The 17,343-nt window shown below is 34.9% G+C and overlaps 1 protein-coding gene across 1 annotated transcript in view; it reads right to left on the bottom strand.

The window, feature by feature from the left end:
• Positions 1–16,951, bottom strand: part of LOC149154195 (metacaspase-1-like) — a 173,131-nt gene extending 156,180 nt beyond the window's left edge. Inside the window, exons 1-3 of the mRNA XM_089438996.1 lie at positions 16,446–16,951; positions 14,429–14,762; positions 14,171–14,291 (exon numbers count right to left, since the gene is read on the bottom strand). Of these exons, the coding sequence (XP_089295122.1) occupies positions 14,171–14,291; positions 14,429–14,762; positions 16,446–16,845 (855 nt within the window). The 5' untranslated portion in view covers positions 16,846–16,951. The remainder of the gene's footprint in view (positions 1–14,170; positions 14,292–14,428; positions 14,763–16,445) is intronic.
• Between the last annotated feature and the right edge of the window lie 392 nt (positions 16,952–17,343).

Genomic DNA, 17,343 nt, shown 5'->3' with positions numbered 1-17,343 from the left:
TTTATCATACAATTTGTCCCTATCCTCCTGATAAAGTATACATGAAACCACCTACCTCATGTAATAAAAGAGATGAACTCATGACCTACATGGGAAAAAATGAATATAAGATCCTTAGAGGAATTTTTAATTTTTAATAATATCTCAAGAGACCTTTCTATCTTTAACATGTTCCCAAATATAAATATATAACCTTGTCTAAAAAACCCACGTTATTTAATGCCTTACATAACCTTACCTAAGAGGTGTGGGGAAGTGATAATCCCTCTCCAAAAATAAGTACTTATGCAACTAATGACAAACACCTAAGCTAACCATTTCACTAATTTAGAGAAGTGGTGAAATTATCATAATAAAAACACTCACAACTTAGATGAATTCTACATACTTTGATGAAATCCTCTTCTTCTTTTGAACAAGACTCATGATATCCACTAACCCAACCTTTTACTTCCCAACAAGAACTACTTATAAATAATATGTTTCACCCCAACCTAATACTTCTTCGTGACACAATATCCCTCTCAACCTACTAGGAACACACCTCCTCTCCAAAATAAGGGTGCATCAAAAACTTTTGGTGAACTTCTCATAGTGCAAGCATGCTATATGTGCCTTTGAATTTGCTTAAGCCTATTTATTACTTGATATCTTCATGTAACATGACCATTTAAGAATTATAGATAAAGCCTTCTCTATGAAATTTTAAAAATCATGGACAATTTACTACCCAAATTGCCTCATTTCCTTCTCACCCCTCATCTAAATCACTCACATTTAGATGGTGTTCCTTCTCCAAATATTTTTCAATCATCCAATTCTATTCTTATACTCTCTTCATGATTGTTTTGAATTGATAAAGGAAACCACTCCTATTCTTTTCACCCTCTCACGTTAATCCTTGGAATTTTCTTGGTATTAGATGATGACTTTTCTGGATTAAAAGGCTTAAAATATTTAATGTGTTTAGCAAGTTGAATGAAAACTTGTCTTTTATGGGTATTTTTACACATCTAACTTGGACCTCCCATTTTCAACATTAGCCATATCTTACATTGATAGTGAACATTCCATTTCTCCATTCCTATTTCCTCTCTTCTCTCTTAAGCCTCTTGTTCCAACATCCACCTAATTTCTCTTCCTTTCCCCTTACCCATTAGATGCTAGGGACATGCTCACCTCTTTTTCTCCAATTTCTCCCCTTAATTTCATTGTTGGCAACTTAATCCTTCCTAGTCATTATCTCATGTATGACCTACTATATATAACTGCTACTTAGTTATGGATTAACTAGATTTTTTTTATTATATATCTTTGTATGTCATCATTCATTGAGTCTCATTCCATAGCTTAAAACTATAGAAAGAATTATATGCCACTAATGTCAATTATATACAATATGACCTTTATTTTAGGCATTCATATCTTCCATGCTCTCATTGAGCTCATGTTGATGTATCCCACCTCCCCAACTCAAAAATGGTCCTTAAGTAGTATATCTTTCCTCCATGCTTATGCTAACCTTGGATTAGTGTATGTAACCTCTATGCTTATTTTAAATCTATGTTAACATACTTGACCTCCCTTCTTCACATTATGCCTTAGACTGATGTATATCACATTTGTTCTTACACTAACTCTAACTATAATATTTGGCTCCTATTCCTATGTTAGATCCCCACCAAAGTGTGCCACCTCATACCTCTTATGTCACGATACAATTGTATCTTAACTTTTTAGGTCCATTTTAACATCATTGCACATATCTTCTCTTGCCTTCAGTAGGTCTTCCATAACATTATCACCTCTCTCCCCTTATATTTTCTAATTTCACCATCGACTTTTCACCTCTCTTATCTAACCCTGTGTAGGTTCTCTCTAGCATTTCCACCTCCATTTTCATTTCCCTAGAAGTTGGCCTTGCTATCCCTACCATCCTTGGGGAAATTTACTAAATTTTTTGTTGTAGTTACCTAACTTGTGTGAACATGAACCTAGACTATAAAACCTAGCCTACATGCAAGTTTAGCTATCACTTCATTACTTTTTATACTTATAATTAGACTAATTCATGGTTCTTTACATGTTCTAGCTACTATTTCATTGACATGACAATTAGATATAGTTAGTTTCTAGATATAGTAATTTAGTTATTGTACCTCTTGAGTGATAGTTATATTTATTTCTCATTCTCTAAACTTTTCATTTATATTTCATAGTTTAATTTATATCTTTCTTAATTAGTAGTTAAGATTTCCTAGTCCCCTACCCTAACCATTTATCCTTCATGCATCTTAACTCTTCTTTTTATTTTTTCTTCCACTTGATTGAAATCATAATGATCCATGGGAAAAACTTGTAGGTCCACATCACATTGATGATTAGGGAATGTCGGCCTTCACATGTACTATGGGATATCATAGCCAACCTAGTGGAGGATTCCATTACAACATAAAAGTAATAATCACATTGAAAAGAACCTTAGATTACTCCAATGCACGTGCTTTATTCTCTCCTTCCTTGCGACTCACTATTGTTACCATGTTTTGGACAATAACTCCTACAAGGGATTTGGTTATGGGGGGTGAGGTGCAGGGTGATGCAACATATGATATTCACAATTGGGTACTCACATATGACTAACCTTTAATAGATGAATCACACTCTTATAGATTCCTCCAATGCGGAATCATGTGTTCATTCTCATGTTAGCCATGAGTTATCTTATGTCTCCTCTAATGCTTGTTCCTTGCCCTGGATAGTGTATTTAATATAAGTTAACATATTTCTCCTCCCTTTCTTGTACTATGCATTGGATTGCTGTATGTCACCTTTGTGCTGCAATTATCCCCAAAGAGTAGATGTTGCATCCTATGATTTCATTGGATCCTAGCACACTTTACTCTCTTTTATCACATTTGTTAGGTGTTACACATAATTGTTACATATCCTCTCTTCTATTTCCTATATTCTCCAAGTTCACCCTAGCTTCACCACCTCCCCTTTCTTGTTTTATATAGGTCTACTCGAGCATTTTCACCTCCCTTTTCATTCAACTTTATCTTTTTTGTTTCTCTAAGAATTGGTGTCACTATCCCTTCACTGGTTGAAAAACAATTCTAAATTTTGTAATGTAAGTACCTAGTTTAGGCTAGCATTCACCTACAGTATCAAATATTTCCTATAGGTGAGTTTATGTATCTCTCTTATTATTAATATTTCTCATGAGACTCATTCATTCTTCATTACATATTCTAGTTTATATTTCACTAAATTAGTAATTAAATTTTTCTTATTTCTAAATATCATAATTTAGTTAGTACATCACTTGCATGATAGTTAGATATAATACTATGGTTTTAACTCTCCATTAATTTTTAATAGTTTAATTCCTACCTTTCTTAATTAGTATTTAATCTTTCCCACTCTCCAATCCCAACATTCTTGCCTTTTCACACATCTATCACTTGCTATTTTTCATTTACTTTTATCTTTTTGATCTGAATTGGATCATTATATTGTTTTTCCTCCATATGAATGAATTTGGAGTGGAAAAAGTGGAGGAATCAACTCATGCGACCGTTTTTACAAATGAGGCACAGTTTGGCAAAACGAGGTCTAAAACCTTCCGTGAGCACTTTGGGGCATCAAATGACATTTTTTTCGGGAAAAGATTTTATACTTAAGTGTCGCACCTTTTTATGCTATTATACATAGAGAGATCTTTCCAATGATGCAATAATCACATCAATCAGAGTCCGTATGCAAAAGTTATGCCACTCATAAGTTGACCTTCCTGTTTTCATACCTATAGTTTGGGAGGATGCCGTGTCAGCCCCCATTACTCATGGTAAATGGGATAGCCATGTGTTTGTGATATCAAAAACTCTAGATGAGTTCATTTTGTAACTCTATTTAAGAGTTGATGTAGTCAAACTTAACCACTAGTAGGCTATCGGGCTCTATTATAATTGGGCCACTAGGAGGAAGATACATTCCATTCTTTCGAGAGAATTTTGTTCCATAGCTGAGAAAAGATAGCTAGGATAGATAGGAGGTAGAGAAAATAGAGAGGATTTGTGCACTGTAGCAGCCCACAGGCCACAAACATTACTTCTTTGTATCTGCGACCATATTTCTAGACAGAGAAAGAGAGCGAATCAACCTCACCTTCTAGCTGGGTTTTCTCACAAAAGGGTTTCCCAAAGAGAATATCTTGTGTATTATATGTGTGTGAGCTTATTTTTTCATTCTATACTTTTCTACTTGATTTAATTTTTACATACATGCACTAATTACAGTTAATTTTATAGATCTAGAAATTAAATCAAATTGTAATAGTGTAGAATCTAAGATTTGAAATAAAATATTATCAGATCTGTTTTGAGGAGCTATCTAGTAGAAAATACATGGAAGTTTATGGATAATTTGGCATCAGATCAGGTTTATTTGGGTATTTTGTGGAGATTGCAGGGATCTAGATTGATGGGGCCAAAATCATAAAACCCTAATCATGGGCGACGAATCTATAAATGAACCTCGTGATCCTGCAGAGGTGAGGTTTTCATGGCTCGAAGAACAAGTCGTGGATATAAACCGCAATGTAAAGCTCCTTATGGCGACCTTAAGCAATAAGATGGGGATATTTAGAGAAGAAGGGGGTTCGAATGCAGAGGATAAATCAGAAAGGGGATCGGGAGATCGGGAAGGCATAGACAACCAACTGAAGAAAGAACCTGGAAAATATCAACCCAATTCAAGTTTCATGAACCAATCCCTGTTTAAAGTGGAATAAAAAGTCGATATCAAGCCATACCATGGTGATATTGATGCTCTGAAGCTGAACCACTGGTTGCAACAACTGGAAGTTTATTTCAATGTCCATCAGATCGAGGAAGGGCAGAAGATCTCATTTGCACGGCTAAAATTGGAGGGCCATGCACTGACTTGGTGGGAGAGCCACACAGAAACCCTGAGGTTGGAGGGAGAACCTCCAGTGACTAATTGGGAGGATTTCAAAACCATCATTAAGTCATGGTTTTATCCCATTAGGTACGTGGAAGACGATTGGATCTGCTGGCATTACTTTAGGCAAAAGCCAGGTCAAAGCATGCAGGAGTACACCCCATAATTCAAAAATATGGCTATAATGTTGGGTATCTCTCGAAAGAACCCAAATGTACTCCTCAAGTATTTGGGGGGTTTTCACTGCCATCTACGTGAGCAAGTGATGATGTTCAAGCCCAAAACAATGGATGGGGCCTGTGTATAAGCACAATACCTAAAGAATATAGGCCTAAAAAGAGCGCAATCAAGTGGATCAAAGCAAAAGGAGAAACAAGACGCTTCTACAGATGGGAAGAAGAAGAAAAATTGGGGAAAATATAAAAAGATGACAACCATAACACACTAGTGCAAAGATCCTAGCAACCACTACAACCAATGCAACACAGAGAAGAAGTGTTGAAAGTTTCATCCAGAGATAAACCTGAAGAACAAGAAGAAAGATAATAAAAAGAAGAATCTCATGGCCACTGATTTGAGAAACCAAGTTGAAAGCAACTCAAACGTCGATGAGAAGATCATTTGTACATCAATGCACAAGGAGGCGAATCTGAGTATCCTTCAACAACACGAAGAGAAAGAAATAAACGAACTCTTTCATGTAAAGATACAGGTCAAGAAGACGAAGATTGATGCTCTGTTTGACTTAGGATTGTAGGAAAATCTCATTACAACAGATATGGTCAAGAAGTTGGGGCTGGAAGTTCATGATCATCCAAACCCATATCCACTGGGATGGGTACATAAGGATGTAGAGCTGAAGGTAACAAAACAATGCAAAATTATATTTTTTATTAGTGTTGATTTTATTGATGAAGTAGATCTGGATGTGGTTCCCCTTGATGTATGTGGAGTCATGCTTGGGAGTCCATACATGTACTTGTGTGATGAAATATTCATGAGGAGAGATAACTAGTATCAACAAATCAAGGACGGAAAATCATTCATAATCAACGCACACAAAGGAAAGTAAAAAATTTCACTGGTAAGTGCCAACCAAGCCAAGAATTTGATTAGTTCCAGAAAGAAGTATGTTTTATTATTTTATTGAGAAATTCAGTCTATAGAGGAGTCAATAAGAGACAAGGCATCCCTAGAGGGGTGTACTAAGAAACAAAAACAACAATTGGAGGAGTTGTTACAGGTATACAAGGACGTGTTTTGAGAGCCTACAGAGTTACCCCCTAAAAGAGAAGTGGAGCATGAGATCCATCTATTGGCAAACACCCCATTTCCAAATATCGGTCTATACAGGTAGTCTGTTATAGAAGCAAGTGAGGTGAAGAAACAGTTGCAGCAACTATTGGAACATGGTTTCATTCGGCCAAGTACATCACCACGTGGGTCACCCATCATGATTGTGCCAAATAAGGATGGGACTTGGAGGATGTGTATAGATTACAGGGCGTTGAATAAAATCACGCTCAAGAATAGATACCCCCTGCCCAGGATAGACAATCTGCTAGATTAGTTGCAACAAGAAAAGTATTTAACCAAGATGGACTTGAAGTCTAGATATCACCAGGTTCAAGTCAAAGAAGAAGATACATGGAAGACCGCCTTCAAAACTAGAAAGGTTTGTATGAGAGGTTAGTTACACTATTTGGACTATGTGATGCACCAACTACATTTATGAGATTGATGAATGATGTACTGCACCCTTTTATAGATTCATTTGTTATTGTCTATTTGGATGATATAATGGTATAGTGTGCTACCTAGGAGGAGCATATTTCACATTTGATGTAGGTGCTGGAAACATTGAAGAAGCACGAGCTACTAGCAAATCTCAAGAAGTGCATATTTGTGCAGCAGTCATTGGTATATTTGGGATATGTGACTGGTGGAGGAGAATTGAAGATAGATCCTTCCAAGATGGAGGTCATCATGAAATGGCCAGTGCCTACTAATGTTACTGATATTAGGAGTTTCATTGGAGCAACATAGTGCTTCGTTTCAATGGTAGCAGCACGACTCCATGCCATTACAAAAAGTGGCAACAGTTTCCAATGGGTAAAAGGGAAGAAAAAGGCTTTCAATGACTTAAAGAAGAAGATCAGTGAAGCACCAGTTCTGGCATTACCAAACTTGCAACGACCCTTTGAAGTGGAGACAAATGCAAGTGGGTATGCTATTTTGATGCAAGGAGGAAGGCCCATTTGCTACCATTATGAAGTATTTCATGGGGAATTTCTTAACTACCCTACCTACGATAAGGATCTCTATTCCATGGTGCAAGCTATGAAGAAGTGGAACCACTATCTAATGGGAAAGCATAAAATAATCCACACAGATCACCAGCCATTATAGTACTTTTAGGCCCAGAATAAGCTACAATAGAAAAAGCACTACAAGTGGATGGGGTTTTACAACAATTTCATTTAATGATCAAGTATAAGAAGAGAAACATAAACAAGTTGGCCGATATGCTTTCAAGGCCACCCACATCAAATATTATAGATTTGGGGTTACTCTATAGGTTGGATAAGCTATGTTCTCCTAAAGGTGAGCGTTCATAGCTGATTAGAGAGGTTCACACCTCCAAGGTTGCAGGTCACTTTGGTGTAGCGATAACCGAGGTTAAATTGCTGATTAGAGAGGCTCACACCTCCAAGGTTGAAGGTCACTTTGGTGTAGGGAAGACCAAGGCTAACTTGCAAAGGTATGTGTATTGGCCCAAGATGTAAGAGTAGGTAGCTAGGTTCATAAGATAATGTATGCTTTGTTGTACTAGCAAGCCTAACAACAGGAAATAGGGTCTGTATCATTCCTTACCTGTACCTACTCGTCCTTGGGAAATCCTTTCCATGGCGTTTGTGGGAGGTTTAGTGACAACCAGGAAGGGAAATGACTACCTATTCGTGGTAGTTGACATGTTCAGAAAGATGTGTGTTCTGATGCCCTGTAAAAATACCATCAACGTACAAAAAACAACAAACTTGTTCTTTGGACAGGTCTGGGTACACTTTGGGATACCAAGGAGCATAATTTCATATAGGGATATAATATTTCTCAGTGCATTCTAGACTACATTGTGGGATAAGATGGACAAAATGTTGAAGAGATCTATAACATTCCATCCACAAACAGATGGGAGGACATAAGTAGTCAACATGACTTTGGTGTAGCTTCTGAGGGGTTACAACCAGAACCATCTGAAGACATGGGATGAAAATCTTGTATATATACAAAATTATTATAACAGAGCAATCCACACTTCTACAGGAAAGTCCTCATTGCAAACTTGTTTTGGATATTTTCCACCTTCACCTTTAGATATTGCATATGGGCAGTAAGGAGGAGTGAAGGAAGGCCTTACAAGAGATTCTTTGAGGGCTGGAAAATTTATAGAGAAGATTAGATAGATCCATCTATAGGTACATGAAACATTGCAAAAGTCGTAGGTGAAGTATAAGGCCAGGCATCATCAACACAAAATAGAGAAATCATTCAAAGTGGGAGACATAGTATGGCTACAGTTGAATAAGGAGAGGCTGCAGGGGCCTTGTCAGAAAATCAAGGCTCTAAGGTATGGTCCCTTTGAGATACTAGAAGAGGTGGGTGATAGTTCCTATCAACTCAGTTTACCACCATATATGCACACTTACTCAGTTGTACATCTAGAGAATTTGAAACTCTATGAGCCTTCCAGGCTAGATGAGGAAGAGGAACATGTCCTACCTTCTGTGGAGGATTTGGCACCAGACGCTCAAATAGAGTTGACATAAGATACAATTTTTCAAAAGAGGTCTAGAACTACAAGACAAGGGAAGGAAGACCTTTGGCAGATTGGGTTGAAGGGACAACTTCTAGGAAAATCTAAATGGTACACCAGAGAGAAGGTGGAGGAAAATTTTCCTCACCTCATTTAGTAAAAGATTTTGGGGGCCAAAAGCCTCACAAAATGGGGAGGTGTGATCCGAATTGGATCATTATATTGTTTATCATCCATCTCGATGCAATTGGAGTGGAAAAAGTGGAGGAATCAGCTCACGGGACTGTTTTTACTGGTAGAACCCAGTTTGGCAAAATGAGGTCTGAAACCATCTTAGACAATTTTGCTGAATCAAATGATGATTTTTGGGGGTAAAACTTTATTGCTCAATTTTTTCACCTTTTCATGCTATTCTACACACAAAGAGATTTCCAACGACATAATAATTGCATCAATCAGAGTCCATATGCAAAATTTATGCCACTTAAAATTTGACCTTCCTGTTTTCATACCTATAATTTGGGAGGATGCCGCATCAGCCTCCATTATTTATGGAAAAGGACCTATCCATGTGTTTGCGATGTAAAAGACTTTAGAAGTGTCTATTTTGTAACTCTAGTTAAGAGTTGATGTAGTCAAATGTAACTATTAATAAGCTATCAGGCTATGTTATAACTGAGCCACTGGGAGGAAGAGACATTCCATTCTTTCAAGAGAATTTTGTTCCATAGTTGAGCAAAGATAGCCAAGAGAGATAAGAGGTAGAGCACACAAAGAGAATGTCTGCATTTTAGCAGCCCACGGGCCACGAGCATTACTTCTTTTTATCTGCAGCTATATTTCCAGATAGAGAAAGAGAGCGAAGTGACCTCACCTTCTAGCTGGGTTTTCTCCTGAAAGGGTTTCCTAGAGAGCATATCTTGTGTATTATGTGCGTGTGAGATTATTATTTCATTCTCTACTTTTCTTCTTAATTTACTTTTTACATGCATGCACTAATTACATTTAATTTTATAGATCTAGAAATTAAATAAAACTGTAATAGTGTAGAATCTCATATTTTAAATATAATATTATCAGATTTATTGTGAGGAGTTGTCTAATGGAATATCCACGGCAGTTTACGGATCAATTTTGCTTGTTTAACATCATAACATTCCATGGGAGACCCTTGTATCTCCACATTACATCACTGATGGGGGCATGGATGCCTTCACATGTATTCCAGGATATCATAGCATGATCAATGAAGGATTTTCTCATGACATTGAAGTATTAGCTCACAATAGAAAGAAACCTATATGAATCCCTAGAATATGACTTCTTCTCTCTTTCCTTTTAACTTTCCATTGTCCCAATATTATGGAAAACAAGTTCAAAAAGGGTAGAAATTGTAGAATATCAAATTCACACTTCAGTACTCACATACACCTACTAACTGAAAGGTGCATCATATTATCCATTCTTATACCACATTCAATTCCAACCCACCCAGTATCAATATAACACATTTCAATAATTACTTAGCAATATGGGTCACCTTCCTAGAGGCCTCGTCACCTTGTCCTACATGTATGGCCTCTCTAAGTTTTCTAATAGTTAGGTGGGGTCCCTATGTACCTTCTCTCCCTAGATCTTAGTTATTTGGTCATTAGTGTTGTTCACTCCAACTCTTAGGTATTTTCCTAACTTCATGGCTTTATTTGGGAGTGCCAATACCTTGGTTGGGTCCATCATCACTATTATGCCTCATTTTGGGACCAAAATAGCCCGAATTAATTTTGGACTTGCTATTTGTAGAGTAAAATTGATTCAAAACTCAATAACATTACCTATCTATTGATTGGAAGTAGACCACAAATTTCCTTGCAATACCACAACTATGAATACATAGTATCCATAATGCAGAGTCATTATGGCCTTAAAACCCAAAGCATTACTCTACCAAACCCATGACACTTATTCAATAAGGATTTTATGATTGTTCCATATGACTCAAACCCTCTAATGGCTAACCTAAAATTACCCTTAGGTCACTTCCTTACCTATTTATAATGTTTAATTCCTATTTGTAGGGCCTCTTATCATCTTTTGAAATATTTTATATTTGGAAAATCCCAAATTTTTAGAAGTGCACTTAGGAAAGCTATTGATCTTATTCTATCTCTCTCATTCCCTAGGGATACTTGTATATGTCATGTTCAACACCTCTATAGGATATCTTGTGGCTAGCTTGGGCCAAACCTTGCAAGTTGGATTGATTCATCGTATGGCATATTCACTTTCTTAATTCTAGTCATATCTTGGATGTTTCAAGTTAAAAGCCTCAATATAGGTTCCATAACATCTAGATAAAAGGAGGTATAATCCTTGAGAACTAGGGTCTCTCTATGATACATTTTCATTGATTTATATGTATAGTAGGAGATCACCCTTCGAGACTTGAATCATATATAAATTGGAGGATGGGAAAAAACATTTACTCTAATATCTTTTGTTGTAAAATCAACAACCCCTTCATTTCATCATTAACAATGAGAACTGATAGAATCCAATCTCTTGGACAATAGTTTGACAATTTAAATTAGCTTTCCATCCCATGCAAATCTATGATAATGGATGTTTCAACTTACGAAAGGAGTTACACATTAATCGATGACGAGCGTTATATTATATCATCTATCCATGGAAGGATGAATTTTCTTGTGACATGACACATTTCAATATCTACAATGTGTTGTTGGCTTGGCCCAATTTTTATGGGTACCATGCAATTTACAAGTCATGGATCAAGGTGTTGTCCTCACTCAAATAATAATGGTAATTTATCATTCCTCAGGAAAATAACATAATTCAAATTTGTTTTAAATTTTTATCAAATATTTTTGTAAGTTTACCATCCATACTTAAAAGTCTACTATATTGATAATTTTTTTAATGTTTGTGTAAAATATTGTAGTGATAGTCCAAATATCATTTTATGATCTATCCTACATAATAGAAATGATTGAATGCACTTATATACATATGGACTATTTTTTCAGGGATATAGAAGATTGGCACTCTCTATTAGGTGTATAGTTACAATTATCTAGTATGTAATGTATCACTACACATGGAACTCAAAAATTGTGAATCCTTTATGTAGAAATAAAGGGAAATTCAATGCTAAATATAGGATCTCTTATAAAATTGATACATTTAGTAAAATATTTCTCCTTATGTAATCTATATTATATGTGCACCCACAAAATATGGAACTTTCCACCTCTACTTTAACTATTATACCTAAAACAAGGTCACACTCAAGAATATGGGTCCAATCACAACTATTGATGATGTTTGAGACACATTATAAAGAGTTGAGTTCTTCACTAGAATTTACTTATGTATGGATATAATTAGGTTCCTGTGGACCCTTAGTATGTTTGGAAGGTGGCAATTAGATCTAGGGATGGGTTCTATGAGTGATTGGTGATTCCCTTTTGATTAAGTAATGCACTAGATACTTGCATGTGACTTATGAAATATGTCATGCTGAAAGTTACACATACATTTATCATTTATCATTTTATTTATTTTCTTATCTTCAACTAGAGATGATATTAACACCTCCAAAACAACACCCGAGATCATAAAACCTTGTGCAATAACAATGTTTATGTAGAACATGAAAAATGTTAATTCTTTAGGGAAAATTAAAGTACCTTGGCTTTAATTTTGATGTGATATGTGTGTATGTGGATCTGGAGAAGGAACGCATCATCAGATACTAGATTTTCCCTCATGACAACATCAGGATATAAATATGTCTTGAAAAAAATCTGTAGATTATTTTACTTAGTCATATCTTACATTGCACACAATTATTGTGATGTATTTTGTCGATGTTCTAAGAATATTGCTAATAGTTAGGGAATAATATAATAATATACACTTCTTGAGTGGAATTATAAATGTTTATATCATTTATGGGAACCTAGAGTAGGATTCATATAGGAAACATAAAATTTCAAGGGGATTCCATTTTTTACTTAGATTTTGTATTATTGTTTGAGGGCACTTCTCACAATATTCATTAATCTCTCTTTCTCCTTTCTTATATGCATAGCTCTTCTATATTTCATTCTCCTTCATTTTTCTAAGGTACCATTGGTCATGATATTTTGGTGTCTTCTCCATTCAAAAATATGGAAAGAACCTAGAGATGGCATTTATGATTTTTTTTTTCTATTGTCATGAAAATTATCTTTCTCATGTTATTGAATAATTTTCTTCCATGTATTTGATTACAAGAATGGTCAAATAAGCATGAATAAATCCCACATGAATTAGTTTGTCATCATCTAACACTGTAGATTACTTCATCGTAATCAAGTTCACGGATTTTAAAGGAGAAGTTTGGTTATTATATGGAATATTGAGATTTATACATGCACATTTATTGATATAAAACAGACACACACATCCACACACACATGGACATTATCATTTACTCTAGATTTACTTGGTTATTAATACAATGTGTTGCTTCTTTATTCAAAAGTATTATGTAACAATTATCTCTCTCTCTCTCTCTCTCTCTCTATATATATATATATATATATATATATATATATATATATCCTTTATTCCCTTTTGTCTTTCTCTATATATCCCCTTATTTCATTCTCTCTTATATCAATATCTCATTTTCTGTGGGGTCCCATTCATGCTCTATTATTCCCTCTTTATTTTACACTCACATTTATTTCAACAAACACTCTTAATTTCCTTTGAGTTTATTATAAAAACCATCAAATATTAAATGCAACTCATAATACCTTTAACATGCATATTCATTCAATAAATCAATTGTTGGATTGTAAGGGGAGCACCAACCTCTCAATGGAGGAGAAGGCCTCATATATCCTTAATGGTGTTAATAATCTTAGTTTTGTTGTATGTCTTTAGGTCATCAAAGTATATTAATTCTTGGCTTAAGCTAACTTTTCATACTTAAGTAGGACTACCAAAATTTCCTTCTATGTTGAATAACAAATTGGATAACACCCATATAATTTAGTTCATTTATATCGTAGAGCATTAACCTCGATGGATAACATATCTCATCCTAACTCAATGGGTACCATTACTCACAAGAAAGGAAATTGCTTTTCATATCTATATGCTTATGATATGTGTCATAACTTTTCCAAACATCAACATTCCTAAAAAGTGTTTAATAACCGGTAAAACTCACCCCCCCACTTTTTTTCATGTGAAAAAACGCATCCTGTGTGATGTCATAATAACTTTAAATTAAATTTATTTAAATTATTTTTAATTAAAAAAAGGACCAACATAAATAAAATTATATTTAAGACTTGCACGACCGATAGATGAACTTACCTTAGTGTCTGCAGAGGTCTGGTCATCACCACAACCACTAAAAGATATGGCTTCACCTCCACTTGTTCCTTTGGGTGCACCGTTTCGAGGTGTGTGGTCCTCCCACTCACATTTGCCCAGACTAAATTTGACAACAAAAGCAAAATCAAAAAGATATTTGAAAAAATATAAGAACTTGTTATAATTCTCACGAACAATTAAGAAGTGAAAGCTTGCGTATAAAATTGTATGCCAGACTTGAGGACATGAAAATCTGACCTGGGTTTGAAAACACAGACATAGGGCAGATCTAGAACAGTGCCACTGTGGCAGGCGTCGATGATTGCATGCAGTCGAGCTCCAGGTGGAATGGGTCTTACCAGCGTCTCATTGATTTCATCGTCCACAATCATCCCTGCCTCCTCAAAGTCGAGGGGCAAAAGCGTTTCGTTGTACCCGTCTACTTCTTCGCCTTTATAATCTTCTTCCTGACAGCCATGGCCAGAATAATGAAATACCAGAGAGTCCCCGGCTCGGCAATCCTCAACCAACCAACGCATCCACCTCAGCATATTTTGCCTTGTGGGGATTCTTTTGGAGTCTTCCTCGTCCTCTGCACAGAGTTTAAACCAGAAAACTATAAACATTAGCTCACATGAGTTGTCCAGTGAGATTTCTTAGTGGGTAGATCTCGATAGATTTAATTTAAATAATAATAAAAAATAATAAAATTGAATTTTTAATATTAAATTATGAATAAAAATATTTTTTGTGAAATACAAATTAATACAGAATTTAAATAAACTTAAAAGGGGACGAGTTGTCCGGAAAGTTATGGAAATTCCAGTAATATTTAGAGAAAATCCAGCAAGGATTTTTGTAATTTTTAGAGAAAATCCAGCCAGGATTTTTGTAAATCCAAGTTATAGTTGTTAAACTTCAAAAATTTAGGTGTCTTAGAAGTTTTTGATGGTGCTGAATCCATTTCCACCATAAAAACACAATTTAAACACTGCCTTTACAAGATTTTTAAATTTTTTTGCCAGGATTCCAGTTGACTGTCCAAACAATTCTTCCACCTTATTAGAGGACTCCAAAATTAAATACATAATACCATAAATATAATAATATAATTCTATTATCCTTCCCAGCAAAATTGAATACATGATGTCATTCTCAAGTATACTAATATAATTCCATTATCCAAAACACATTCTATGCGCAAGCATGTATAATAATATAATTCCTTTATCCAAAAGACATCCTAAGTTAATTGGAATAAAGGTTACTTTTAGATATTCTTCTACTAAAACTTTTTGGATTTTGTGTTTACATGAGAGATTTTGTGTTTACATTAGAGTTAGATACTCCAATATTCAAAACAAATTTAACAGTTAATTTTATTTTATATTTATTTGATATATATTAAATATATTAGATATACAAAATTTATAATAAATTTAGTAGTTAATTTTATTTCATATTTATTTGATATATAGAATCTTTAATATATAAGATATACAAAATACTGGAATTTCTCTTATTTTTTTTTGGTGAATTTATAGTTTAGTAGATTATTTTGTTGATAAATATATAATCATTAAAATACTTATGCTATTTATAATATTGAGAATGTATAAAGCAATAACAATAACAAGAATGAATAGAGGTAGGAAAAGGAAAAATATTTTGAAAACCTTTGATTATTGTGTAAATCCCTAACAAAAATAGATAAAGTTAGGAAAAAGAAAAACATTTTGAAAACCCTTGATTAATGTGTAAAGTTCTAACAAAGGAAGATGGAGAATGGATGGAAGTAAGAAAAGAAAAAACATTTTGAAAACCCCTATTTCATCCCTACCTAAAAAATTCATCCATAACTTTTAATTTTTGAATAAATTTGTTTAATTCACACTTATTATTTTAAATATTCTTACAGAGTAGTTTTAGTCGGCCATAAATTTGTCTAGAAATAGTGGAAATTATAGCATGATTTTTGCTAAAATTTGACTTGCAGCTATCAAATTTCAATATTTTGGGTTTCTAAAGGGTTTTGATGGTGCTGAATCCATTTCCACCCACTAAAAAAATATTCAAACACTCCTATTATCAGATTTTTTGAAAAAACAAATCTCTAAATTCCATAAAAAAATAACTTTCTAGACTAATTTATAGCCTTAGTAGACCAGGCTCAACCCTAGCCAAAAAAAATATATATCTATAAAACTTGGTTATCTAAAATTTTCAAAAAAATATTTTTTCAGCGGCCTCAAACATCATGAACTATGAGACTTACCTGTGAGAGTAACTATAGAGTCTTCCGGGAATTTGAATCTGGTTGTGAGCAGATATTTCATACAGTTCACATCGTTGATGCAGCCTTTCAGCTCGTATGGCGTATTTCGGTAAGCAATCCCGCAGAGAACGGCTCTTTTGTTACCAGAGATTCGAACCAGTGGAGGATTAACAATAGTCGGCTCCTGTACGGGTTTATTGAAATATCTGGGTTTATTAAAATTTCGAGCACCAGGCATTATCGGTCGCCTCCCGGCGGGATTCGGCCGGTAATATGGTTCTGGTCGGCGAACCCCGACATGAACACCGCAGTAGTCACAGCGAAAACCATCAAACCCTGGAGGAAGCCATATCCCGTTTCGGCAATTTGGACAATGAACCAGCTCGGCTTCTTCCATCATCTCTACTTTCGTTCGTGAAACTTTACTCCTCGTAATATCCTCTGTATCTATCTCATCTATTCAGAACCATATATTGAAAATGGTGTGAACACTTATGCAGGTCAGAGCTGTGGAATCGAAAAAGATTGAAGCATATATCTTTTTTCTGACCACTGTGAGAATCATGTTCGATCCTATCTACTCAGGACAGACCAAAGGTATTCGATGCGAGCAGTACACTGGAATTCTTTTCCAAAATTCTGACTGGAATATTTAATTGGAGTCGTAACTTATCTCACGGAATTTTGTTTATACTCTATTCATTTTTTTCCTTTTGATTCGGATATATTACTCCATTCATTTTTTTTCCTTTTGGTTTGGATATATGAATTATAGAGTGTGTCATAAGAGAAGCTGGATTTGTTATGGAGAGAAAGAGAGATCGAATATCAATAAAAAGTATCTCTACACTGGGCGTCTTCATATAACCAAATTATTGAATACACTAAAGTATCTATA

This window comes from Pinus tabuliformis, chromosome 9 (genome assembly GCF_031772625.1).
Source record: "Pinus tabuliformis cultivar Carrire ecotype Pingquan chromosome 9, CPIR1, whole genome shotgun sequence".
NCBI lineage: Eukaryota > Viridiplantae > Streptophyta > Pinopsida > Pinales > Pinaceae > Pinus > Pinus tabuliformis.
Note: the sequence above shows the minus strand (reverse complement) of the source record. Positions and strands in the feature narration are given on the sequence as shown.